Genomic DNA, 23,695 nt, shown 5'->3' with positions numbered 1-23,695 from the left:
GGGTGAGGAGAGGAGGGAGGGAAAAAGATGGAGAGGGGAAGGAGGGAGAGGGGGAAAGGAGAGTGGAGGAGAGAGGTGGGAGAGGAAGAAGGGGAGGAAGGAGGAGGAGGAAGTAAGGAGGGAGGAGAGGGGTCAGGAAGAAAGATGAAGGAGAGAGGAGGGAACAGTGGTTAGCTTCTGGCATCCATCCCCATGGAAACATACAATATGCAAACACAGACATTCTCTAACTGAGAGGTTCACTCGATGCCAGTTGAGCCAGCAGGCCCTGGGACTGCCCAGACAGACAGGGTATATTATGCATCGATACACCTATACACTGCATACTACAAGCCTGATCTAATAGACTTAAACAACATTAACAAACATATTGGGGATGAATAGAGTAAAAGACAGACGGTTCTAACCTGTGTTTCAGGGTCCAGGGAGAAAAGCTTTTGTCTCCCCTCGTTCCTGTTCATTTTATTGAGCTGGTCTGTTTCCCTGGCATACTGCAGAGAGAAAGGAGAAAAACAGACAAAGAACAGCCTCAGGTCACAGTGAGATCTCCATCCTCCCTCTCTCCTCTCACACCATCCAATCCAATCCATCCATCCATCTCCAGAGAGAGACAGAAGAGTTAACCAGGAAGAGGAGCGCTGGGACATCTCAGACCAGACAGCTCTCTTTGTTTTCCTTGTGCTGTTCTGGGTTTATAGGCACATTCAAGCAGTTGAGGTGGTCTCTATGGGATAAGCATCATCTTCACTCCAAATGGCAACCTGTTCCCTCTAACGTGCACTACTTTTGCCATGGGCCCATAGGGCTCTGGGCAAAAGTAGTGCATAATATAGGGAATAGGGTGCCAATAGGGCCACAGGCATTTTGTTTCTCTAACTGACTAGAAACACATTGCTTATCAATAATCTATCTGCTAGAACCTAAAAAGAGTTCTTCAGCTGTCGTCCATAGGAGAACCCTCCTACATGGAACCCAACATGGTTATACCTGGAACCAAAAAGGGTTCTACTTGGAACCCAAAAGGGTTCTCTTATGGCGACACCCGAAGAACCCTTTTTTGAATAAAACGTTCCTTTCTCTCCGATCGAAACAGGATACGCTCTGTCTGAATGACCCTATTAAAACCTCTCCACCATGTGGCTAGGATCACTACCATGTGTGTGTGAGGAATATCCACACTGCTAGAATAAAGCACGGCTGCTAATGAGGCCAGAGGTGAAGAGAGCAAGTCAGACTAAAACGTACTGCCAACATCCACCAGGCTGAATCAATCAGCAACGGGGTACACACACTACGCCTAAGAGTGGACCACACAGACGGCTACATTATGTATCAGATGCTTAGTAAAACATTTTTTAAATGAACAGTAGGCCTATTTTATGGGTTCCTCTGCAGTGTGTGATTGATGTTGATAATCAAATCAAAATCAAATCAAATGTATTTGTCACATACACATGGTTAGCAGATGTTAATGAGAGTGTAGCGAAATGCTTGTGCTTCTAGTTCCGACAATGCAGTAATAACCAACGAGTAATCTAACTAACAATTCCAAAACTACTACCTTATACACACAAGTGTAAAGGGATAAAGAATATGTACATAAAGATATATGAATGAGTGATGGTACAGAGCGGCATAGGCAAGATGCAGTAGATGGTATCGAGTACAGTATATACATATGAGATGAGTATGTAAACAAAGTGGCATAGTTAAAGTGGCTAGTGATACATGTATTACATAAAGATGCAGTAGATGATATAGAGTACAGTATATACGTATACATATGAGATGAATAATGTAGGGTATGTAAACATTATATTAAGTAGCATTGTTTAAAGTGGCTAGTGATATATTTTACATCAATTCCCATCAATTCCCATTATTAAAGTGGCTGGAGTTGAGTGACACCACGCCCAAACCGCGTGTGCCATCGTGGGCAAATTGATTTTGTCCCCCCACACCAAACATGATCACGACACGCAGGTTGAAATATCAAAACAAACTCTGAACCAATTCTATTAATTTGGGGACAGGTCGAAAAGCATTAAACATTTATGGCAATTTAGCTAGCTAGCTTGCAGTTGCTAGCTAATTCTCCTATTTAGCTAGCTAGCTTGCTGTTGCTAGCTAATTTGTCCTATTTAGCTAGCTAGCTTGCTGTTGCTAGCTAATTTGTACTGGGATATAAATATTGAGTTGTTATTTGACCTGAAATGCACAAGGTCCTCTACTCCGACAATTAATCCACACATAAAACAGTCAACCGAATCGTTTCTAGTCATCTCTCCTGCTTCCATGCTTCTTTTTCTTCTTTGAACTTTATATGGCGATTGGCAACTAACTTTCATAATAAGGTGCATTACCACAACTGACCTCAGTTCATTTTTCAATCACCCACGTGGGCACATGTTCCTAAAAACCAATGAGAAGATAGCACGTGGGTATATGCTTCTAAAAACCAATGAGGAGATGGGAGAGGAAGGACTTGCAGTGCATTCTGCATGTGGTGTGGTCAGCATGTAACAGCATTACCTTGTTGAGTTCAGGGTGAAGGCTCCTCCCCAGACTCTCCAATAGGCTCTCTCCTTTCCCCTGGCTGCTGCTGTCCTCATCTGATTGGACGAGAGAGGAGTCAGTCAAAAAGAGTACTGACCATAGAGCCTCATGTATGATTGGAATGAGTATAACGACATCTGATATTAGAGCACCTTTTCCTTGATATCTGATCCTCCTAGACTTGTGTACTTGGATGTTGACCTGCACAAAGCTACTGGATGATTCTACTCAGTGGTGGAAAAAAGTACCCCAATTTTCATACTTGAGTAAAAGTAAAGATACATTGAAAGAAAACGACTCAAGTAAAAGTAAAAGTCACCCAGTAAAATACTACTTGAGGAAAAGTCCAAAAGTATTTGGTTTTAAATGCACTTAAGTATCAAAAGTAAAAGTATAAATCATTTGTTATTTTAATTTAGGGATAGCCAGGGTCACAGTTCAACACTCACACATAATTTACATACAAAGCATTTGTGAGTCTGTGAGTGGCAGTGAATCTGCCAGATCAGAGGCAGTAAGGATGACCAGGGATGTTATTTTGATAAGTGCTTGAATTAGACAATTCTCCTGTCCTGCTAAGCATTCAAAATGTAAGGAGTACATTTGGGTGTCAGGGAAAATGTAAGGAGTAAAATGTACATTATTTTCTTTAGGGATGTAGTGGAGTAAAAGTAAAAGTTGTCAAAAAATATAAATAGTAAAGGACAGATACCCCCCAAAAACTACTTAAGTAGTACTTAAAAGTATTTTTACACCACTGATTGTACTTCATTTTACACTCTTCACCTTTCATGTTGAGTGATGTCCCAATGAGCTTTTCCTACCAAATCTGCTGCGTGTCTGACTCCATTCAGTGTGCTGCAGGGGGAACTGGCGACCAGCCAGGCTAACTGACTCCCACAGCTTTCTGCTATATTAGCCAAATCTCTCAGAATCTCAGAGGCATATGAGAACTTACTGTACTTGTTTTTAGAGGGACATTTGAGTAGAGAGGGTCTGCCCTTATGAGAAAATGAATGTCCCCAACTGTCAATTGCTCGGAGGCTGTACACACAGGCAAACATGCAGACACACACACGTGTGAAAAACGCATAGACAGACACGTATGCATGCAAAGACACTCGTGACCGATTCCAGTGAAGTTTGAAATGGGAACTAAATTCTAGAGGCAGATAAAATGACCGGTGAAAACTAGCAATACAATGCTGCCTTGCTGACCAACTGTTGTGTATCATCCTGTAATTGACAATTTAGTCTTTTCAGTGTGCGTTTACAGGTTACGGGAAGGTAATTGAACCCCCTAGAGGAGAAGACTGTGTTGAAAGACAGGTGCAACTTTTCTTTGGAAAAAATGGCAGGAGTGGATTAGCTAAATACAGTTTTTTACAATCACTTTGGCACTAATTTCAGAACCTTCATGTCACTTTTCAAAACTCTATAGACACAATACGCACAACCGATGATCAAAATGCAAATTTTTCAAAACTCTAACACTTCTTCCAATTGCTTGGATACAATACACATAAAGCTAAAATCACCTGTTCAAAATGACACAACTTAACCTCAAAGTACTACCATTTCAAAATTCAATTCACACATTACATCTGAGATGACTGTCTATTCATTTCATTACACTGATCTAACTATCAATTGATACAACTGCTCAAAATGATAAGTAACTGTTTTCGTTTTATGGCAACTGATGAACAATATTCCATGTTTAGATCATGAAAGTTTCAGGATAACGAGATCCATTGACACCAATTACCGTGGAACATGAACCAATTGGACTACATTATCTATGGAATAAATATTTCATCCTCATTCTTTATCAGACACTGTTTCTATGGTCCCACGTACCACTTTTCCAGACCATGTTTTCAGGTTTGACATTACTGTACACTCACCGGCCACTTTATTAGGTACACCTATCTGGTACCGGGTAGGACTCCCATTTGTCTACACAACAGCCTGAATTATTCACGGTGTTGTACGTTAAGAGATGCCCTTCTGCACACCACTGTTTTAAACGGCTGTTATTTGAGCATTTGCGGCCTTTCTGTTAGCTTGAATAAGTCTGGACATTCTCCTCTGACCTCTCTCATTAAGAAGGTGTTTTTGCCCACAGAACTGCCACTCACTGAATGTGTTTTTTTTATCACACCATTCTCTGTAAACTGTAGAGACTGTAGTCAGGGCAGCTGTTTCTGAGATACTGGAACCACCATGTGTGGCACCAACAATCATACCACGGTCAAAGTTGCTTAGATTACGCATTTTACCCTTTCTAATGTTTGGTCGAACAACAACTAAAGCTCTCTACTATATATACTCTATATATTGAGTTGCAGACATCCAGATGATTCGCTGTTCGAAGGAGCAGACTATTTGCGTTAACATGCAGGTGTACCTAATAAAGTGGTCGGTGAGTGTATGTATGCAGGCCCTTGAAATGTATTTTCCAATACTGCCAACTCATTGCTGATGATTGATTTCACATTGTGGTACGAGTATATAGTGAAATGAGTGGTATCCACCTACAACAACATAGTGATAACATTGGAGCTGGCAGGTGATCCAGGTCACAAGAGGTCAAGCAGTGGGAGGAGGAAGACGAGGAAGACGTGGTGGTCAAAGGAATGGCAGGGGACAAGCACCCCTTCTGAGAGGTGGTCGTGGGCCTCATTTGAGAGATGTGGGGGAACGTGCTAGAGAACAAGGCCACGGACCAAGACAGCGGCAGCAGAAAATCAACCGTGACCTCAATCATCAGAACTTTCCGCAATGAGAACCGGTAAGTCTTCAGCATGCACTAAACATTAGGCTACTCTCAATTGTCAAATTACTGTACAGTGGTTCGTTATTTATAAGTTGCAGCGTACTGCAGCACAGCTTGCGTGGTGTCGCAGAATTCTATGGCACGTTATTTAAGTGCCAACCACTGGTACCATTAATGCTAGTTAGTGCTAGTTTGACCACCAGAGGTCATCTTTGAGAAGCATTTGATAACCTTCAAAAGTGGCTGTCCTAGAGAATTTCAAACCTTTTTTGTAAGAACAAGGTATATAGGACTGATTTTAAGACATTTTGCTTAATTAATTAGCTTAATATTATGGTGTTTCTATTCCAAGAAAAACTAAAAACACTCTGGGTTTCCATTAGGATGGAACGGAAAATATGGCGCTGTACAACGTGACGGTCGGGAGTAGGCTACAGTACAGGACTATTTAGCTTAAGAATCCCTGTGTCGTGCGGGCAACGTTTGCCTAGTCAGCACCATTATTAGTGCAATGCCCCTAGAAGTGTTGCTTTGTTCTACCCGGTGGGGTAGCACAGTGCCCCCCTTCCTCCTCCTCCCTTCCCCATGGGCTAGGTCCGTTCCGTGCCCCCTGCCCTCGTGCCTTGAACCTCACGCGCTTTCAGTGGATACAGCTGGAGAACTGTATATATTGTCCTGCTAATAACAGGGTTAATAATATATCAGTGAGAATTTCTAAATTAATAATAATAATTCTAAATTAATAATAATAATAAAAAATAATTGCTTTGTTTAAAAAATAACAATATTTTGGAGATAATTTTGTTTTCAAATAATGTAAAATGAGCAAGAAAAAGGCCATTCTTGAACATGGGGTGAGACATTGTTACTAATTTGTAAATAAAGCCAGTTTGTTATTTAGAATAATTTATTTCTGTTTCTAGAGGGAGAGAAACCAAAAACCTACAGTCATCTCATGGGTTGCCCAGTCGAAGCCCGGCACAGGTATTGAACCAGCATCTGTAGCAACACAGCTTGCACTGCTATGCAGTGTCTTACGACTGTTCAGCCACACAAGCGCTGTACAACAGGACCGGTCGGGAGTGGGCTACATTACAAAATAATCCTAACAAAATAAGTAATAAAAACCTTAGTGTAACAACAGTTTTAGTAAGTAATACTGAAGTCGTGCACAATTATCAGTTTCTATTTAGGTTTATGTCGCCCATTCATTGTCAGTTAGAGACACAGTAGGACCCAAAAGCATAAACAGTGCTCTAACTCCCCCTTGCGCTGGTCTGGAGCAATGAAGTGGTGACGTAGGGTACCGTACTAAATTACAGCAGCATTATCGCAAAACCTTTAGTGGGGCAACCACTGTATACTGCATGCCAACATGTACCACGTTGTAGGTGATGTGACTAAATGTGTTCTTAGTGTAATTTTCCCTGCAGAATTGAGACTAGGTCAAATATGGGAGGCAGAGGCAAAATTCTGACAGACCAACAAGAGCGGGGTGTGGTCAATTTGGTTCAGGCCAGAAATTATATTCGCCTTACAGAAATTCGGCAGTACATCTTGGACAATGACGACATGTTGAACAATGTGGAAGCCATAAGTTTGCAGGCTATTGCATGCATGCTGAAATGGCACCAGGGGTCTCTAAAACAGCTATACCGTGTGACTTTAGAAAGAAATGCAGACAGAGTGAAGCAACTGAGGACTGAGTATGTTCAGGTATGTTCAGTTTCAAGATGGCTGTTGTGAAAAAATCCCCCCAACATTCTACATCATTGTAATCAGTAATTATCTTTCCAAGACGTCTTTTTAGAAGGTGATGGAGCTGGATGCTGACGAAAACCATCACAAATTCCTCTTTTTGGATGAGGCAGGCTTCAACCTGGCCAAAACAAGGAGGAGAGGTCGGAATTTCATTGGCCAACGGGCAACCATCCAAGGACCTGGACAACATCACCATGTCCGGCTATATTGGAAGATGGTGTGGTGGTACGCAGACCTCGTATTTGATCATATAATGCAGCTCTCCTTGTAACCTTCCTTGATGAGCTAAATCAGGTCTGTAGAGCTGATGGCGTGACCTATGTCATTGTGTGGGATAATGTCAGGTTCCACCATGCTCAAATGGTGCAAGCATGGTTTCAGGCCCATCCACAATTTACCACCCTGTACTTACCCCCATACTCTCCTTTCCTTAGCACGATTGAGGATTTTTTCTCCACATGGAGGTGGAAGGAATATGATAGGCGCCTTCTCGAACAAGCCACGCTTCTCCAGGCCATGGATGACGCATGCAATGATTCGCCATGCCCGAAGATTCTTCCCAAGATGTTTGGCTAATGAAAACATCCATTGTGATGTGGCTGAGAACCTGTGGCCAAATCCACAAGACAGGGTTGAGGGAAATATAGAAGTACAGTAATCAATCCTTTGGTTTGCTTTTTACAGTAAACCAGGTGAGGAATACTGCAATTGACGTTTTACTGTAGTTTTTTTCTTTTTTGTAGCTGATTATTTTTGCTTTGAATCAAAGAAACCTATGTTGTGATTTTATTGTATTTCATCAATACATTTCAGATTTTGTTCAATGATTCCACTGTGTCTGTAGTATTCTCTCTACTGGTCCTTTTTACAGTGATGTATTTATGTGTAGCATCATCATGAAACAATTTTGTACTACAATATTTAATGATTGTGCGAACAACTACACAGTATCTTGTGTGTGGGTGATCTAAATGAATGTTCCTATGGTATTTCATGATAAACTAGTTATTTGAACCAATGATTCTGAAAGTGCAAGGTTCCTTTAAAGATATGAATGCACAATGCAATGTTTTGAACATTGGACAGCCTGTGTTACAAGTGATGACCGTTTTGAGTTGTGCGTCTAGAGTTTTGAAAAATGACCACAAGGTTCTGAAATGAGTGCCAAAGTGGTTGTAAAAAACTGTAAGATGTTGAACTGCAGGTCTAGGAGAGTACGGCATACAATGTGTGTGTGTGTGTTTGTGTGTCCAGTCCATCCTCACCCAGGGCACAGTCTAGGCCGTCTCCTCCGTTCCTCCTGTCTCCTCCCTCAGTGCTGCTCTGCAGGGCCTGTTTCAGGGTGACCACCCACTCCTCCATCTCCGCCTCGCTGTCCGCAGAAAGGAGGTGGCTGTAGCGCTCCTGCATCTTCAGCTCAAAGCCGTTACGGCGCATCTTAGGACACTGGAGGGGGGGACAGGGAGCAGAGGGTTGGTTTGAGTCATTTAGTAACATAATCTTAAAGTAGTTCCAACCAATCTTAGGGCACCTGGGGTGAAAATATAGACGTTCGGTTGGAGTCATTTAGTCATTGTGGCTCAAAGCTCAAAGCTGTTAAAGCGCATCTTAGGGCGCTGGGGAGGAGAGAAAGAGAGCACATCTGGTTGGATCAGCATATAACCTAATAACACTCGGCTCAATGCTCAAACGTGCTGGTGAGTAGACAGCTAATATTTACATTTCAAGTTTAGCCAACTTGGATCTAATTGCTAGCTAGATAACGAGGCAGAACAGTAGAATTGTTATGAACACAGCCTTCTGTCTGTCTCCAACTGTTTGAACAGCATGCTAGCCTGTCTACTTTGTTCAATCAATACCTTATTTCTCAGAATGAGAACGAGTTGCCAATTCCCTATATTGTGTTTTATGACTATTGCACATTTATAAAACAGACTGGACAGCTAGTATAACAGCCTTTGGTTAAAATGCTGCTAGGTGCCGATTTAGGCCTAAATCTTTATTAGCAACTAATCCCACTGGGCACAGACGTCATTTCAACGTGTAGTTTGGTTTACAATTGAAAGTTGCCAACTAACGTGAATTCAATGTGAAATCAACAAAAAATGTCACCATATTGGATTTAGGTTCAAAGTTGGGTGAAAAAAAGACTAAATTCCGTTGATGACTTTTGCAAATCCAATCCATTTTCCAAGTCGATCCAACGTCATCACATTGAATTCTTTGTTGAAATTACATGGAAACAACGATGATTCAACCAGTTTTTTCCCAGTGGGCTGTTGTGTTAAAAGCCTAATTCTGAGTGTCCTGCTGCCATTTCTGCCTCCAGAGAATTATTACCTATTAATTGTATTAACATAGAATGATCTATTTGATTATCACAGACTTCCCTCCATGGCTGGCAGGAGGAAAGTCTAGCGTCTAGGACAGACAAGACAATATATTTAGATTTGTCTGTCTCCATAAAGCCCAGAGCGGATGGTGTGCCTCTGTAAGCAAATGGTCAATCTATTCCCAGGACACATTAGGAACAAACATTAACCATATACAAAGATATACCGTACTGTATTATTCACAACAACCACACGACGTCAATGATTTCCAAGTCAAGGTGAAATTAAGGGACCGTATTCAATGAGCATCTCAAAAGTAGCTGATCTAAGATCAGTTCCCCCGTCCATGTAATCTAAGGAATTGTAATCTAAAAGACCAGACTGATCCTAGATCAGCACTTCTACTCAGAGACTCTTTGTGTATAAGGGCCCAGGTCACCTGAATGACGTCTATACAGGAGTCCAGGTAGATGGATCCTTTGGTGTCCTTGCAGTTCTTCTCATCCTTGTAGGAGTTGAGGATGTAGGAGCCGTCTGGCAGCTGGGACAGGTAGAAATACCTCCTTTTAAACACCTGATAATCAGAAGAAGGGTTTCAATTCAAAATCATCCAATAGCCACTGCGCATTTATTTCTAAGTGTTCATCTGCTGTACAGTCTAGTGGATGTGTGGGTACAAAGGTAGATAAGGCTGGTGATCAAATGTATTGATGTGGCATTCAAATACAGTTGTAGACACTTTTTTTGATTAGCTGAGTCAGGTAAGACCCTATCAAATCTGCGATGCGGAGAACGCGGAAGGAATCACAGAATCCAGACATTAAAACAATATTCAAAATTGCATTTAATTTATTCTAAAATTAATTAGCTCAGGATTATTATAAAACAGCTCCCGGGTTATCATAAGACATGAACAAGAAGCATCACTGATTCTGATTTGCCTTCTTTATTTATTTCTGAAAAGGCAACGCGGGAATGGCCCTGTCTGTGTGTGCGTGTTTGTTTGTCTACCACTTTGTTAGCGATGATGCTAATGATAACCGTCTTATGGAAGATGGAAAGGCTTTCCCCCAAAAAATCGAAATGAAAATGTTAACGACAAAGTATCCTATACCTACCTGCATAATGATATTATGATTATTTGGTGATTTGTGATTAGCAAACTCTACAATCAGAAACAGAGCTAAGCAAACACGTCTCTTGCTGGTGCACACCTGAATTAAAGGTTATGTCCACCCCAAAATAAATGTACTTGATATTTCCAAGTCCTCAAATGGACTCCTGATGTGATTTAAGCATTGATATGGACTTAGAACATCCAATTGTGTTGTTTTTATATATTTTTTAATGATTTTGAGAGTGAAAACCTGAAAGAAATAGGAAAAAACTGAAACCTGGGAAAACGAAATGGAAAAACGGAATATTTATATATAACTGATTTTATAGGGCCCTAATCAGGTATGTTAGTGCTGAACAAACGCCTGCACAGTGTTTTTGTGGTACATGATCTACGTCATTTATTGTACATCTACAGTGCATTCGGAAAGAATTCAGACCCCTTGACTTTTCCCACATTTTATTTCGTTACAGCCTTATTCTAAAATGGATTTAAAAAATGTTTTCCCCATACCCCATAATGACAAAGCAAGAAAGGTGTTTAGACATTTTTTTAAATAAAAAATATCACATTCACATAAGTATTCAGACCCTTTGCAGCATTTTTGGCAGCCATTACAGCCTTGAGTCTTCCTGGGTATGACGCTACAAGCTTGGCACACCTGTATTAGGGGTGTTTCTCCCATCCCTCTCTGCAAATCCTCTCAAGCTTTGTCAGGTTGGATGGGGAGGAACGCTGCACAGCAATTTTCAGGTCTCTCCAGAGATGTTCAATCGGGTTCAAGTCCGGGCTCTAGCTGGGCCACTCAAGGACATTCAGAAACTTGTCCCGAAGCCACTCCTGCATTGTCTTGGCTGTGTGCTTAGGGTCGTTGTCCTGTTGGAAGGTGAACCTTCGCCCCAGTCTGAGGTCACTCTGGAGAAAGTTTTCATGAAGGATCTCTCTGATCTTTGCTCTGTTCATCTTTCTCTAGATCCTGACTAGTCTCCCAGTCCCTGCCGCTGATAAACATCCCCACAGCATGATGCTACCATCACCATGCTTCACCGTAGTGATGGTGCCAAAGAGTTCAGTCTTGGTTTCATCAGACCAGAGAATCTTGTTTCTCATGGTCTGAGAGTCCTTTAGGTGCCTTTTGGCAAACTCCAAGCGGGCTGTCATGTGACTTTTACTGAGGAGTGGCTTCCGTCTTCTGGCCACTCTACCATAAAGGACTGATTGGTGGAGTGCTGCAGAGATGATTATCCTTCTGGAAGGTTCTCCCATCTCCACAGAGGAACACTGTCAGAGTGGCCATCAGGTTCTTGGTCACCTCCATGACCAAGGCCCCTCTCCACCGATTGCTCAGTTTGGCCGGGCGGCCAGCTCTAGGAAGTCTGGGTGGTTCCAAACTTCTTTAATTTAAGAATGATGGAGGCCACTTTGTTCTTGTGGTCCTTCAATGCTGCAGGAAAGTTTTGGTACCCTTCCCCAGATCTGTGCCTCGACACAATCCTGTATTTGCGCTCTTGCGCTCTATTGTGTTAGTGTATATAAGTCGTTTTGTCTGAAACTTTGTTCCCCCTGCTGCCTGCTGCTGTTGCACCAGGTATCTCTTGAAAAATAGATTATATCTCAATGACAAACACCTGTATAGGTTAAATAAGGTTACATTTTAAAAAATCATAAAAAATATCCAATCAATTGAATTCGCCATAGGTGGACTCCAATCAAGTTGTAGAAACATCTCAAGGATGATCAATGGAAACAGGATGCACCTGAGTTCAATTTCAAGTCTCATAACAAAGGGTCGGAAAAAAAATATTTAAAAAATCATCAATTTAAGAATAAGACTGTAACGTACATTTTCGGGGAAAAAGTCAAGGGGTCTGAGTACTTTCTGAATAGTCAGTAGACAAGGATGGTGGGTGAGCTGTTCTGACTCACCCTCATGGAGACAGACAGGCTGCTGTTGATGTTGGCTTTCTGCAGCCAGCCCTGCTTCATGATACCCCCTCTCTGAGAGCACAGAGAGGACGAGTCCTGGTGACACACACACACACACACACACACAAAGGAAGGAGAGTTAGTATTGATAATGGGTAAGGATATACAATCAATAGGCTAATCAACCCACATCACACACACCCACAGACAAACACACAGATACATGTTTGCACAGATACACAGACAAACATACACCCATGCAATCACACAAACAGAAATAATAACCACACATTCACAAACAAAATAACTTTTGTCACTGAGTCTAACACACACACACACAATGTGCAGAGACATACATAATTCATACAGAAAGATATGGAGAGAATTTCTCTGCTTCCCATGAATGGGAAGTCCATTTAACCCATTTAACCACAATCATCACTTCACCAACTCAACTAATTTGCAGTGAAAATCTCCATGAGACCATTTATCCCAACACTAATATCCATAACAAGGACATTGCCAATCAAAGGAGAGACACTTACACACACAGTAAATATGTTTCCCAATCGAATACCTAATCCTTTTACTGTTGTTGGGATATACAGAGAAATGCCATACTGTAGCTATCACACACACACACACACACACACACACACACACACACACACACACACACACACACACACACACACACACACACACACACACACACACAAACACACAAACACACACAAACACACACAAACACACACACACACACACACAAACAGCTCAGTTAACAAATTGAGAAGTGGCACTATCCTTTGCGCTCGTCCGATCGTAAGTACGCCTCTCTCTAGCTCTGTCCTGTAATCCAATTGGCTGAGCTCTCTCCTCGGTCCTCCCTCAACACACCCACCCTTCCCTTGCTTTGAGTGGCGTTCTGAGAACGCCCTTCATTCCACTATCCACCCCTCTACTCTATCAATCCTCTATCAATCCCACGTGAAAAAATACTCCAGTTGACTATAGAATACTCCTGTACTTACTATATAATTATGTGGTAAACTGTAGTTACAATATACTACACACTGTAGTATCCCTCTGCCATGTGTAATTCTTACTATATCATTTTGTAGTATACAGTAGAATACTATAGTAAATACTGCAGTATGCTACAGACTGCAAAAACCCTACAGTAATTACTACAATAATGTCTCCAAAAACACTATAGTCCACAAAACATTACAGTAATTACAATAGTATATTATACTACAGTTTTAATTTGCATATACCCATATATCCTCCCCCATATCCCAATTTGTGCCACCCATGAAACCTAAATGTCACATATACACACACATTTGTATGCACATTTGTATGCACACATTTGTATGCTGCTGCTACTCTCTGTTTATTATCCATGCATAGTCAGTTTACCTCTACCTACATGTATTACCTCAATTACCTCAACTAATCTATGCCCCCGCATATTGACTCTGTACCGGTGCCCCCTGTATATAGCTGCTCCGTAATTACTTGTTATTTTTGTTTTTCTTCTTTATTTTCATTATTATTATGTTTTTACTTCAGTTTATTTGAGTACTTTCTTAACACTTATTTTTCTTAAAACTGCATTGTTGGTTAAGGGCTTTCACTGTAAGGTCTACTACACCTGTTGTATTCGGCGCATGTGCCAAAACTATTTGATTTGATACACTATTAATTACTGCTCTCTCCCTCGGAGACAAGATGTCTGGGGTGTAGCAATAAAGGACATTGTAAGTCATGTAACATTAGCAAGCCTCTTTTTGTGCTGCCTGGATTGATAGATAGCCTCTGCTCTGCTCTCTTTCTCCCTCTCGTTTTAGTACTTTGGTGTATTTAAAATGGCAGCCTATTTCCCTGTATAGTGCACTACATTTGGGCCCAAGACCCATAGGGTTCTGGTCAAAGGTAGTGCACTATATAGGGAATACGGTTCCATTCTAGCCGCAGCCCTGTAGTGATTCATTGATAGCCTCCGCTGTCTGCTCTGTGCTCTCAGCAATATGTCTGGCAGCTGTTTATTTTCCTTCAATCGTTCAATTACAACCCTTTTTAATGTGAAGTTTATCCACATCCGGCCAGGCTGATGAGGGAGGGGGGAGTCGATGAGAACTATTTTTAGAAAAGTAGAGCTCTGGTTTCACTGCTAAAGAGGAGTGATGAGGACAGCTACTGGCTGTACTGGTTGGCTGCAGTAGCCTGGTCCCAGATCTGCTGTCTTGCCTACTCCTAATGTGACAATGACCATAGGCGTAGGCAAGATAGCACAAACACATCTGGAAACAGGCTGTGGCTGTAGACCCTACTGAGTACAGCTGCAAATGCTCTCCCGCCACAAAACCACATCACAGTGGCACAGTGGCGGTTAGGGTTTCTGGATGTAAGCTACAGTATCTCTATTGAATTACTGTTATTTGATGCATTGTATTGTATTGTTAGCATCTTTTCTAAAATGCTTTGGGGGGGATGCAGCAATGTGTTGATGTTATGCTCAAAGTCAAAAGTTTTTAAAAAATATGACTACCACCAAGCCAACAAGGCCTAGAGGACGTGAGTGAACTGGCCACACAAAATACTCTTGAGCATACCAGACCACTTAACATCGTCTGATAATCAATGTCTCTCTCTCTCGCGCACACATGTACGTAGACGCGCGCACACAGGCACACACGCACACACACACACAGGTCCATCACCCCCAGGCCTAACATTCCACTCACCTCATCTTTTGCGTCTTCATCGATCTCAAACACGTGAGCCGGCAGCTTGTCCATCTTCAGGCCTTTACTGTGAAAACACATGTCGTGTCAGAGAGGGTTGTTGTGTAGAGAGGGTTGTTGTGTGAGAGAGAGGGTTGTTGTGTGAGAGCGGGGGTTGTTGTGTGAGAGAGAGGGTTGTTGTGTGAGAGAGATGGTTGTTGTGTGAGAGAGATGGTTGTTGTGTGAGAGAGCGGGGGTTGTTGTGTGAGAGAGAGGGTTGTTGTGTGAGAGAGAGGGTTGTTGTGTGAGAGAGAGGGTTGTTGTGTGAGAGAGAGGGTTGTTGTGTGAGAGAGAGGGTTGTTGTGTGAGAGGGAGGGTTGTTGTGTGAGAGAGAGGGTTGTTGTGTGACAGGGAGGGTTGTTGTGTGAGAGAGAGGGTTGTTGTGTGAGAGAGAGGGTTGTTGTGTGAGAGAGAGGGTTGTTGTGTGAGAGAGAGGGTTGTTATGTGAGAGAGAGGGTTGTTGTGTGAGAGAGAGGGTTGTTGTGTGAGAGAGAGGGTTGTTGTGTGAGAGAGAGGGTTGTTGTGTGAGAGGGAGGGTTGTTGTGTGAGAGAGAGGGTTGTTGTGTAGAGAGGGTTGTTGTGTGAGAGGGGGGGGTTGTTGTGTGAGAGAGGGTTGTTGTGTGAGAGAAGGTTGTTGTGTGAGAGAGAGGGTTGTTGTGTGAGAGAGAGGGTTGTTGTGTAGAGAGGGTTGTTGTGTGACGGGAGGGTTGTTGTGTGAGAGAGAGGGTTGTTGTGTGAGAGAGATGGTTGTTGTGTGAGAGAGATGGTTGTTGTGTGAGAGAGATGGTTGTTGTGTGAGAGAGATGGTTGTTGTGTGAGAGAGATGGTTGTTGTGTGAGAGAGATGGTTGTTGTGTGAGAGAGATGGTTGTTGTGTGAGAGAGAGGGTTGTTGTGTGACGGGAGGGTTGTTGTGTGAGAGAGAGGGTTGTTGTGTGAGAGAGAGGGTTGTTGTGTGACGGGAGGGTTGTTGTGTGAGAGAGAGGGTTGTTGTGTGAGAGAGATGGTTGTTGTGTAGAGGGGGTTGTTATGTGAGAGAGAGGGTTGTTGTGTAGAGATGGTTGTTGTGTGAGAGAGATGGTTGTTGTGTAGAGGGGGTTGTTGTGTGAGAGAGATGGTTGTTGTGTGAGAGAGATGGTTGTTGTGTGAGAGAGATGGTTGTTGTGTGAGAGAGATGGTTGTTGTGTGAGAGAGATGGTTGTTGTGTGAGAGAGATGGTTGTTGTGTGAGAGAGATGGTTGTTGTGTGAGAGAGATGGTTGTTGTGTGAGAGAGATGGTTGTTGTGTGAGAGAGATGGTTGTTGTGTGAGAGAGATGGTTGTTGTGTGAGAGAGATGGTTGTTGTGTGAGAGAGATGGTTGTTGTGTGAGAGAGATGGTTGTTGTGTGAGAGAGATGGTTGTTGTGTGAGAGAGAGGGTTGTTGTGTGACGGGAGGGTTGTTGTGTGAGAGAGAGGGTTGTTGTGTGAGAGAGAGGGTTGTTGTGTGACGGGAGGGTTGTTGTGTGAGAGAGAGGGTTGTTGTGTGAGAGAGATGGTTGTTGTGTAGAGGGGGTTGTTATGTGAGAGAGAGGGTTGTTGTGTAGAGATGGTTGTTGTGTGAGAGAGATGGTTGTTGTGTAGAGGGGGTTGTTGTGTGAGAGAGATGGTTGTTGTGTGAGAGAGATGGTTGTTGTGTGAGAGAGAGGGTTGTTGTGTGAGAGAGAGGGTTGTTATGTGAGAGAGAGGGTTGTTGTGTAGAGATGGTTGTTGTGTGAGAGAGATGGTTTTTGTGTAGAGGGGGTTGTTGTGTGAGAGAGATGGTTGTTGTGTGAGAGAGATGGTTGTTGTGTGAGAGAGAGGGTTGTTGTGTGAGAGAGAGGGTTGTTGTGTAGAGAGGGTTGTTGTGTAGAGGGGGTTGTTGTGTAGAGGGGGTTGTTGTGTAGAGAGGGTTGTTGTGTAGAGAGGGTTGTTGTGTAGAGGGGGTTGTTGTGTAGAGGGGGTTGTTGTGTAGAGAGGGTTGTTGTGTGAGAGAGAGGGTTGTTGTGTAGAGAGGGTTGTTGTGTAGAGGGGGTTGTTGTGTAGAGGGGGTTGTTGTGTGAGAGAGATGGTTGTTGTGTGAGAGAGAGGGTTGTTGTGTAGAGAGGGTTGTTGTGTAGAGGGGGTTGTTGTGTAGAGGGGGTTGTTGTGTGAGAGAGATGGTTGTTGTGTGAGAGAGAGGGTTGTTGTGTAGAGAGGGTTGTTGTGTAGAGGGGGTTGTTGTGTAGAGGGGGTTGTTGTGTGAGAGAGATGGTTGTTGTGTGAGAGAGATGGTTGTTGTGTAGAGGGGGTTGTTGTGTGAGAGAGATGGTTGTTGTGTGAGAGAGATGGTTGTTGTGTGACAGGGAGGGTTGTTGTGTGAGAGAGATGGTTGTTGTGTGAGAGAGAGGGTTGTTGTGTAGAGGGGGTTGTTGTGTGAGAGAGAGGGTTGTTGTGTGAGAGAGAGGGTTGTTGTGTAGAGAGGGTTGTTGTGTGAGAGAGAGGGTTGTTGTGTGAAGAACTATATACTCAATACATCAACTCCTTTCTACTGTATCTTGGTTCTGGTCATTTCAATAGTGTGTCTTTGTACTGTATCAAAAGGTAGGCTATAACCTGGATCAAAAGCTAGGCTGTATCCTCAATGTATCAAAAGCTAGGCTGTATCCTCAATGGATCAAAAGCTAAGCTGTATCCTCAATGGATCAAAAGCTAAGCTGTATCCTCAATGGATCAAAAGCTAAGCTGTATCCTCAATGGATCAAAAGCTAAACTGTATCCTCAATGGATCAAAAGCTAAGCTGTATCCTCAATGGATCAAAAGCTAAACTGTATCCTCAATGGATCAAAAGCTAGGCTGTATCCTCAATGGATCAAAAGCTAAGCTGTATCCTCAATGGATCAAAAGCTAAGCTGTATCCTCAATGGATCAAAAGCTAGGCTGTATCCTCAATGGATCAAAAGCTAGGCTGTATCCTCAATGGATCAAAAGCTAGGCTATATCAATGGATCAAAAGCTAAGCTATATCAATGGACCAAAAGCTAGGCTGTATCCTCAATGGACTAAAATCTAGGCTATATCCTCAATGGATCAATAGCTAGTCTATATCCTCACTGGATCAACATCTAGTCTATATTCTCAATGAATCAAAAGCTATGCTATATTCTGAATGGATCAAAAGCTAGCCTATATCTTCAATGGATCAATAGCTAGTCTATATTCTCAATGGATCAACAGCTAGTCTAAATCCTCAATGGATCAACAGCTAGTCTATATAGTCAATACATCTACGCCTTGCTTCCTATCTACAATCTGGTCATTTCTATGCAGTTTCTTTCTATCAATGGCTTTTGTTTTCCTTATAGCACCTTGGAAGCATGCGTGTATCAATAGCTTTTCTATTCTAGACTTACGTTGGGAGCATGCGGAAATCTCCCGAGTACGCTTCATATTTGTAGTTGATGACATGCCAGTCCGTGTTGTAAGTCTTGATGCACTGCCAAACAGGTCAACATTAGAGCTCAATTAGTAACATTACAACACCAGGGGACCAGGGTAATAAAGAGTTCACAGTTCACACCATGCCAGAAAAGTGTCACTGTATGTCAAGTTTAGAGGTCGACCGGCATGGCCGATTTCAAGTTTTCATAACAATCGGTAATCGGCATTTTTGGACGCCGATTATGGACAATTACATTGCACTCCACGAGGAGACTGCGTGGCAGGCTGACCACTTGTTACGCGAGTGCAGCAAGGAGCCAAGGTAAGTTGCTAGCTAGCTAGCATTAAACTTATCTTATAAAAAACAATCAATCTTAACATAATCACTAGTTAACAACACATGGTTGATGATATTACTAGTTTATCTAGCTTGTCCCGCGTTGCATATAATCAATGCGGTGCCTGTTAATTTATAATCTAATCACAGCCTACTTCGCCAAACGGGTGATGATTTAACAAGCGCATTCGTGAAAAAAGCACTGTCGTTGCACCAATGTGTACCTAACCATAAACATCAATACCTTTTGTTGTAATTGTCATTATTACAAATATATATATAAAAATGAATTAATCTGTATCGGCTTTTTTTGGTCCTCCAATAATCGGTATCAGCGTTGAAAATAATAATCGGTCGACCTCTAGTCAAGTTGTCAAGTTTTTGCTTTAGGTATGGTGCTCGCTGAGTAACAGTTAACAGGTCAACATCTCTTGATTGGGACCAACCAGTAGTTTGTTTCTGGTCAGGCCTCGCAGTTCCTATTGATTCCTATTACGATATAGCCTTGTCAAGCTATTTTTTTGTTGTGTACTAGGGTCGACTGAATGAGTACCTCTTTGGCAAACAGGCTCTTGGCGTCCCTCTCTGCATTCTGGGGCACGGAGGGAACCACGGTCCTCCTCTGACGAGAGATCTGAGACTCCTACACAGAGAGGGAGAAAGGGCGGGGTTGGAAAGAGATGAGGGTGAACAGTCGTTTAGGCTTTTACTGCTTTGTGTCTCCTGATCAGAACCACGTGTGTTTGAATAATGTGCATTTGAAAGAGTCCCAATAATCTGTCAGTGATTGGGTTAAACTGGACTGGCTGGGTCGATTGGTTTTGACTAATACAAGGCTGTGATCTGGTGAATAATGGGAAAAGAAGACACTTTTTCGTAGAAACAGAAATCTATAAGAACGCCCTCCCTGGGTCAATTCTCACAGAATTCGCTGATCTTGGTATAAAATAAACCACTGTTCCTGCAGTATTTTCTGGTATTCATATTATATGCTACTGCGGGGATATATGTCGCAATGCTTTCCCTAGCTACCGTACAAAATGTGTGCCTGGTTATCCAGTGTTTCTAGGAACATATTTGAAAGAGTATGTCACTTTTATAAATATTCTCAAATAAAACATTGAATTTGAACAAACTAAACAAATGTTTCATGTATCAGTGTGTGTGTGTGTGTGTGTGTGTGTGTGTGTGTGTGTGTGTGTGTGTGTACCGAGATGTCGTCGACAGGACACTGCAACAGGTCTCTGTGAGGGTCACTGTGGATCTGGGCTTTCCTCTGGAACACCACGTTCTCATAGTCCAACGGCTCAATGATCTTAGGCTGCTCCTGTAGAGAAACATACAGTCAAGTTACCAAGAGACACACAGATAAGCTACCACACATTTACATTACATTTCGGTCATTTAGCAGACTCTCTTATCCAGAGCAACTTACAATGAGGGCAGGAAAGTAAGCCAATTAAAAACCTTTGTTCAATAAAGCAGCTATCAGCTAAATCAGTGCTAACAAGAAAAGACAATGCAAATGCAGACAGACAGACAGACACATAAACACAAAAGGCACACCCTCACTCACTCCTTCACATAAACAGGGGGATACGTTGGTTAGATTTGCTTGGTCATGTATTTTCCATCTCTTTCTTAAAGCACTATGTTGTTTATTGTGACAATATTTGTTAGCTCTTTTGTAAGCAGTAAGCTAAAGTAAGCCTGAGTGTACAAAACATTAAGAACACCTTCCTAATATTGAGTTGTACCCCCTTTTGCACAAAGAATAGCCTAAATTCATAGGGGCATGGACTCTGCAAGGTGTCGAAAGCGTTCCACATGGATACTGGCCCATGTTGACTCCAATGCTTTTCACAGCTGTGTCAATTTGGCGTGATGTCCTTTGGGTGGTGGACCATTCTTGATACACACAGGAAACTGTTGAGTGTGAAAAACGCAGCAGCGTTGCAGTTCTTGACACACTCAAATCGGTGCGCCTGGCACCTACAACCATACCCCGTTCAAAAGCATATCAAGAAGCTGATTAAACTGCATGATCATTACACAGGTAATAAAGCCCTTTTGTGGGGTAAGTCTCATACTGATTGGCTGGGCATATGCCCTCCCTGGCCCACCTACGGCTGCGCCCCTGCCCAGATTAGGATCCATGGATTAGCATTTATTTATTTCAATTGATTGATTTCCTTATATGAACTGTAACTCAGTAAAATCGTTGAAATTGTTGCATGTTGCGTTTATATTGTTGTTCAGTATATAAACCTTAGATTTCTGTGGTCTGAATTTCAGAATCATTTTTGTTTTCAGACATTTTCCATTGGTAGGGATACCCATGTGTCTCTCCTGACTCACAAAGCCTGCTCACTGATGTCAATACCAAATCTGATAATTGTGACTTGATTGAATTGTAGTGATGTGAATAATAATAATGATGGTGAGAACCCAATATAGCCTAACCTACTATAAAAACCTTTCCATGTTTATAGTCATGTGACAAAGACTTAAACATTTTAAAAAACGTACAGATGTTGGCCTTTTTCCACATTAAATGTTTCATTTTCATAACTGATCAACATTTGGTATGCTATAGCCTATATATAATAGTCTTCCCATATCAACACATTTATTTAGTCCATATAAAGAACAGCTATTCACCATTTAATGAAAATCAGCAAACAGACGCAACATTGTTTCACATTCTTTAAGAAAATACTAAAACAGAAACAGGAAATAGGCTATACAGTTGGCTTCACAGTTTCCCTGACAAATAGGCCTACAGCGAAAGCCAACGTATATCAACAACGTTGAGTGCGCCAGAGTGCTGCGTAGTACCTTCCACACAAAGTTTTGCCTCGACAAAAAGACACGCATTTGGGACGATGCCTGAGACTGACCAATAAAGTCCTCCTAGCTACTGAATCCTGAGCTCTCATGGTGGTGTCATTGTGAAAAAGCACAGTGCGTTTCATCTCTCCCCCTCAATATGATCCGTAGAGGGGACAGAGTATCATAAGGGTGGCTGTGGACCGGGTACAAAACAGACCAGAGTCCCAGACGAGTAACACAACACACTAACAGCATGGTGTAATTGTGAAAAAGCACAGTGTGTTTCAGCTTTCCTCTGTCTGGGCAGTTGTTTGGAAGCTGAGACTGAAAAACATCACACTCCTCTTTTCCCACCTGATCTGTTCTGCTCTGCTGGACTAGAGATTTGTCAATGTGACAGAGAGAAGCTACTCTCCCTGAACTAAAGATGACTGAGGTTAGAGGGCAGAGATCACAGAGAGACACAAAGTTCAGAGGGCGGCTGCAGAGCATGAAAAGAGAGAGACTCGCTAATTATATTATCAGAATCCAGAAAAGAGTCGTTCAATTCTACAACAACCTAAAAGGAAGCTATTCCCAAACCGTCCATAACAAAGCCATCACCTACAGATAGATGAACCTATTGAAGTGTCCTCTAAGCAAGCTGGTCCTGGGACTCTGTTCACAAACACAAACAGACACCACAGAACCCTAGGACAGCAACACGATTAGACCCAACCAAATCACCAGAAAACAAAAACATAATCACTTGACACATTGGAAATTATTAACCAAAAAACGGACTGTGACTGACCCAAAATGAAGGAAAGCTTTGACTATGTACAGACAGTGAGCTTAACCTTGCTATTGAGAGAGGCCTATAGGCAGACAATTAGGTGAAAACCTAGTTTAGATTACAGACCCACAAATAATTTGAAAACAAATCCAATTCTAATAAACTCCCATATCTATTAGGTGAAATATCCCAGTGTGCCATCAAAGCAGCAAGATGTGTGACCTGTTGCCACAAGAAAAGGGCAACCAGTGAAGAACAAACACCATTGTAAACACCACCCATATGTACGTGTATTTACTTCCCCTTTTGGACTTTAACTATTTGCCCAACGTTACAACACTGTACATAGCCATAATATGACATTTGAAATGTCTCTATTCCATTGAATCTTTTGTGAGTGTAATGTTGACTGTTCATTTCTGATTGTTTATTTCACTTTTGTTTATTATCTATTTCACCTGCTTTGGCAATGTAAACATATGTTTCCCATGCCGATAAAGCCGTTTGAATTGAGAGAGAGATAGAGAGAGAGAGAGAGAGAGAGAGAGAGAGAGAGAGAGAGAGAGAGAGAGAGAGAGAGAGAGAGAGAGAGAGAGAGAGAGAGAGAGAGAGAGAACAGAGGGAAAGGCAGCGGTGAAAAATATTAGGCTGACTGCTGGACTGGAGGAGATCTTTAGAGCAGCTGGAGGATCACCCAAAACATTGAGAGGATTGTGATCACATGGCACAGTAGTCTAGTTCAACAGAATGCCCTTTGAGGGGTTGGAGTCCAACACTCCGACACCAGAGGTTGACTGTGTTACATGGTCCCTACTGAAGTACTCTGCAGAGGGGTTAGGCACTGCACAGGGTTGTAAAAATGCCTTAAAACCTTTGACCTTAGGGTCTTAGTTCCTGGCTACTGTTTCTTTTTTGACTCCAGGGAGTTCAGAGGGGGGTTGCGTGCTGCAGTGAGTGAAAATTAGAGCAGCAGGGCACAGGTTATTGCAGGAGATCTAACTTCATCAGCCATTGGAGAGTGGCTCAGTCTGACATGTTACCAAGGCAACACAATC

General features: G+C 42.3%; 1 protein-coding gene across 6 annotated transcripts in view; it reads right to left on the bottom strand.

Annotated features, from left to right (window-relative positions):
• Positions 1-23,695, bottom strand: part of dock11 (dedicator of cytokinesis 11) — a 106,918-nt gene that overhangs the window by 76,616 nt on the left and 6,607 nt on the right. For 5 of the 6 annotated variants that reach the window (XM_031832272.1, XM_031832267.1, XM_031832269.1 and 2 more), the window contains exons 2-10: positions 20,244-20,360; positions 19,587-19,676; positions 18,669-18,751; positions 15,223-15,289; positions 12,473-12,568; positions 9,869-10,003; positions 8,362-8,542; positions 2,533-2,612; positions 408-491 (exon numbers count right to left, since the gene is read on the bottom strand). In XM_031832272.1, the coding sequence (XP_031688132.1) occupies positions 408-491; positions 2,533-2,612; positions 8,362-8,542; positions 9,869-10,003; positions 12,473-12,568; positions 15,223-15,289; positions 18,669-18,751; positions 19,587-19,676; positions 20,244-20,360 (933 nt within the window). Of the gene's footprint in view, positions 1-407; positions 492-2,532; positions 2,613-7,508; positions 7,660-8,361; positions 8,543-9,868; positions 10,004-12,472; positions 12,569-15,222; positions 15,290-18,668; positions 18,752-19,586; positions 19,677-20,243; positions 20,361-23,695 lie in introns of those variants that run through there. The other variant, XM_031832273.1, reaches the window with a different exon arrangement.

This window comes from Oncorhynchus kisutch, linkage group LG9, assembly GCF_002021735.2.
Source record: "Oncorhynchus kisutch isolate 150728-3 linkage group LG9, Okis_V2, whole genome shotgun sequence".
NCBI lineage: Eukaryota > Metazoa > Chordata > Actinopteri > Salmoniformes > Salmonidae > Oncorhynchus > Oncorhynchus kisutch.
This window is presented reverse-complemented; position numbering and strand designations above follow the sequence as displayed.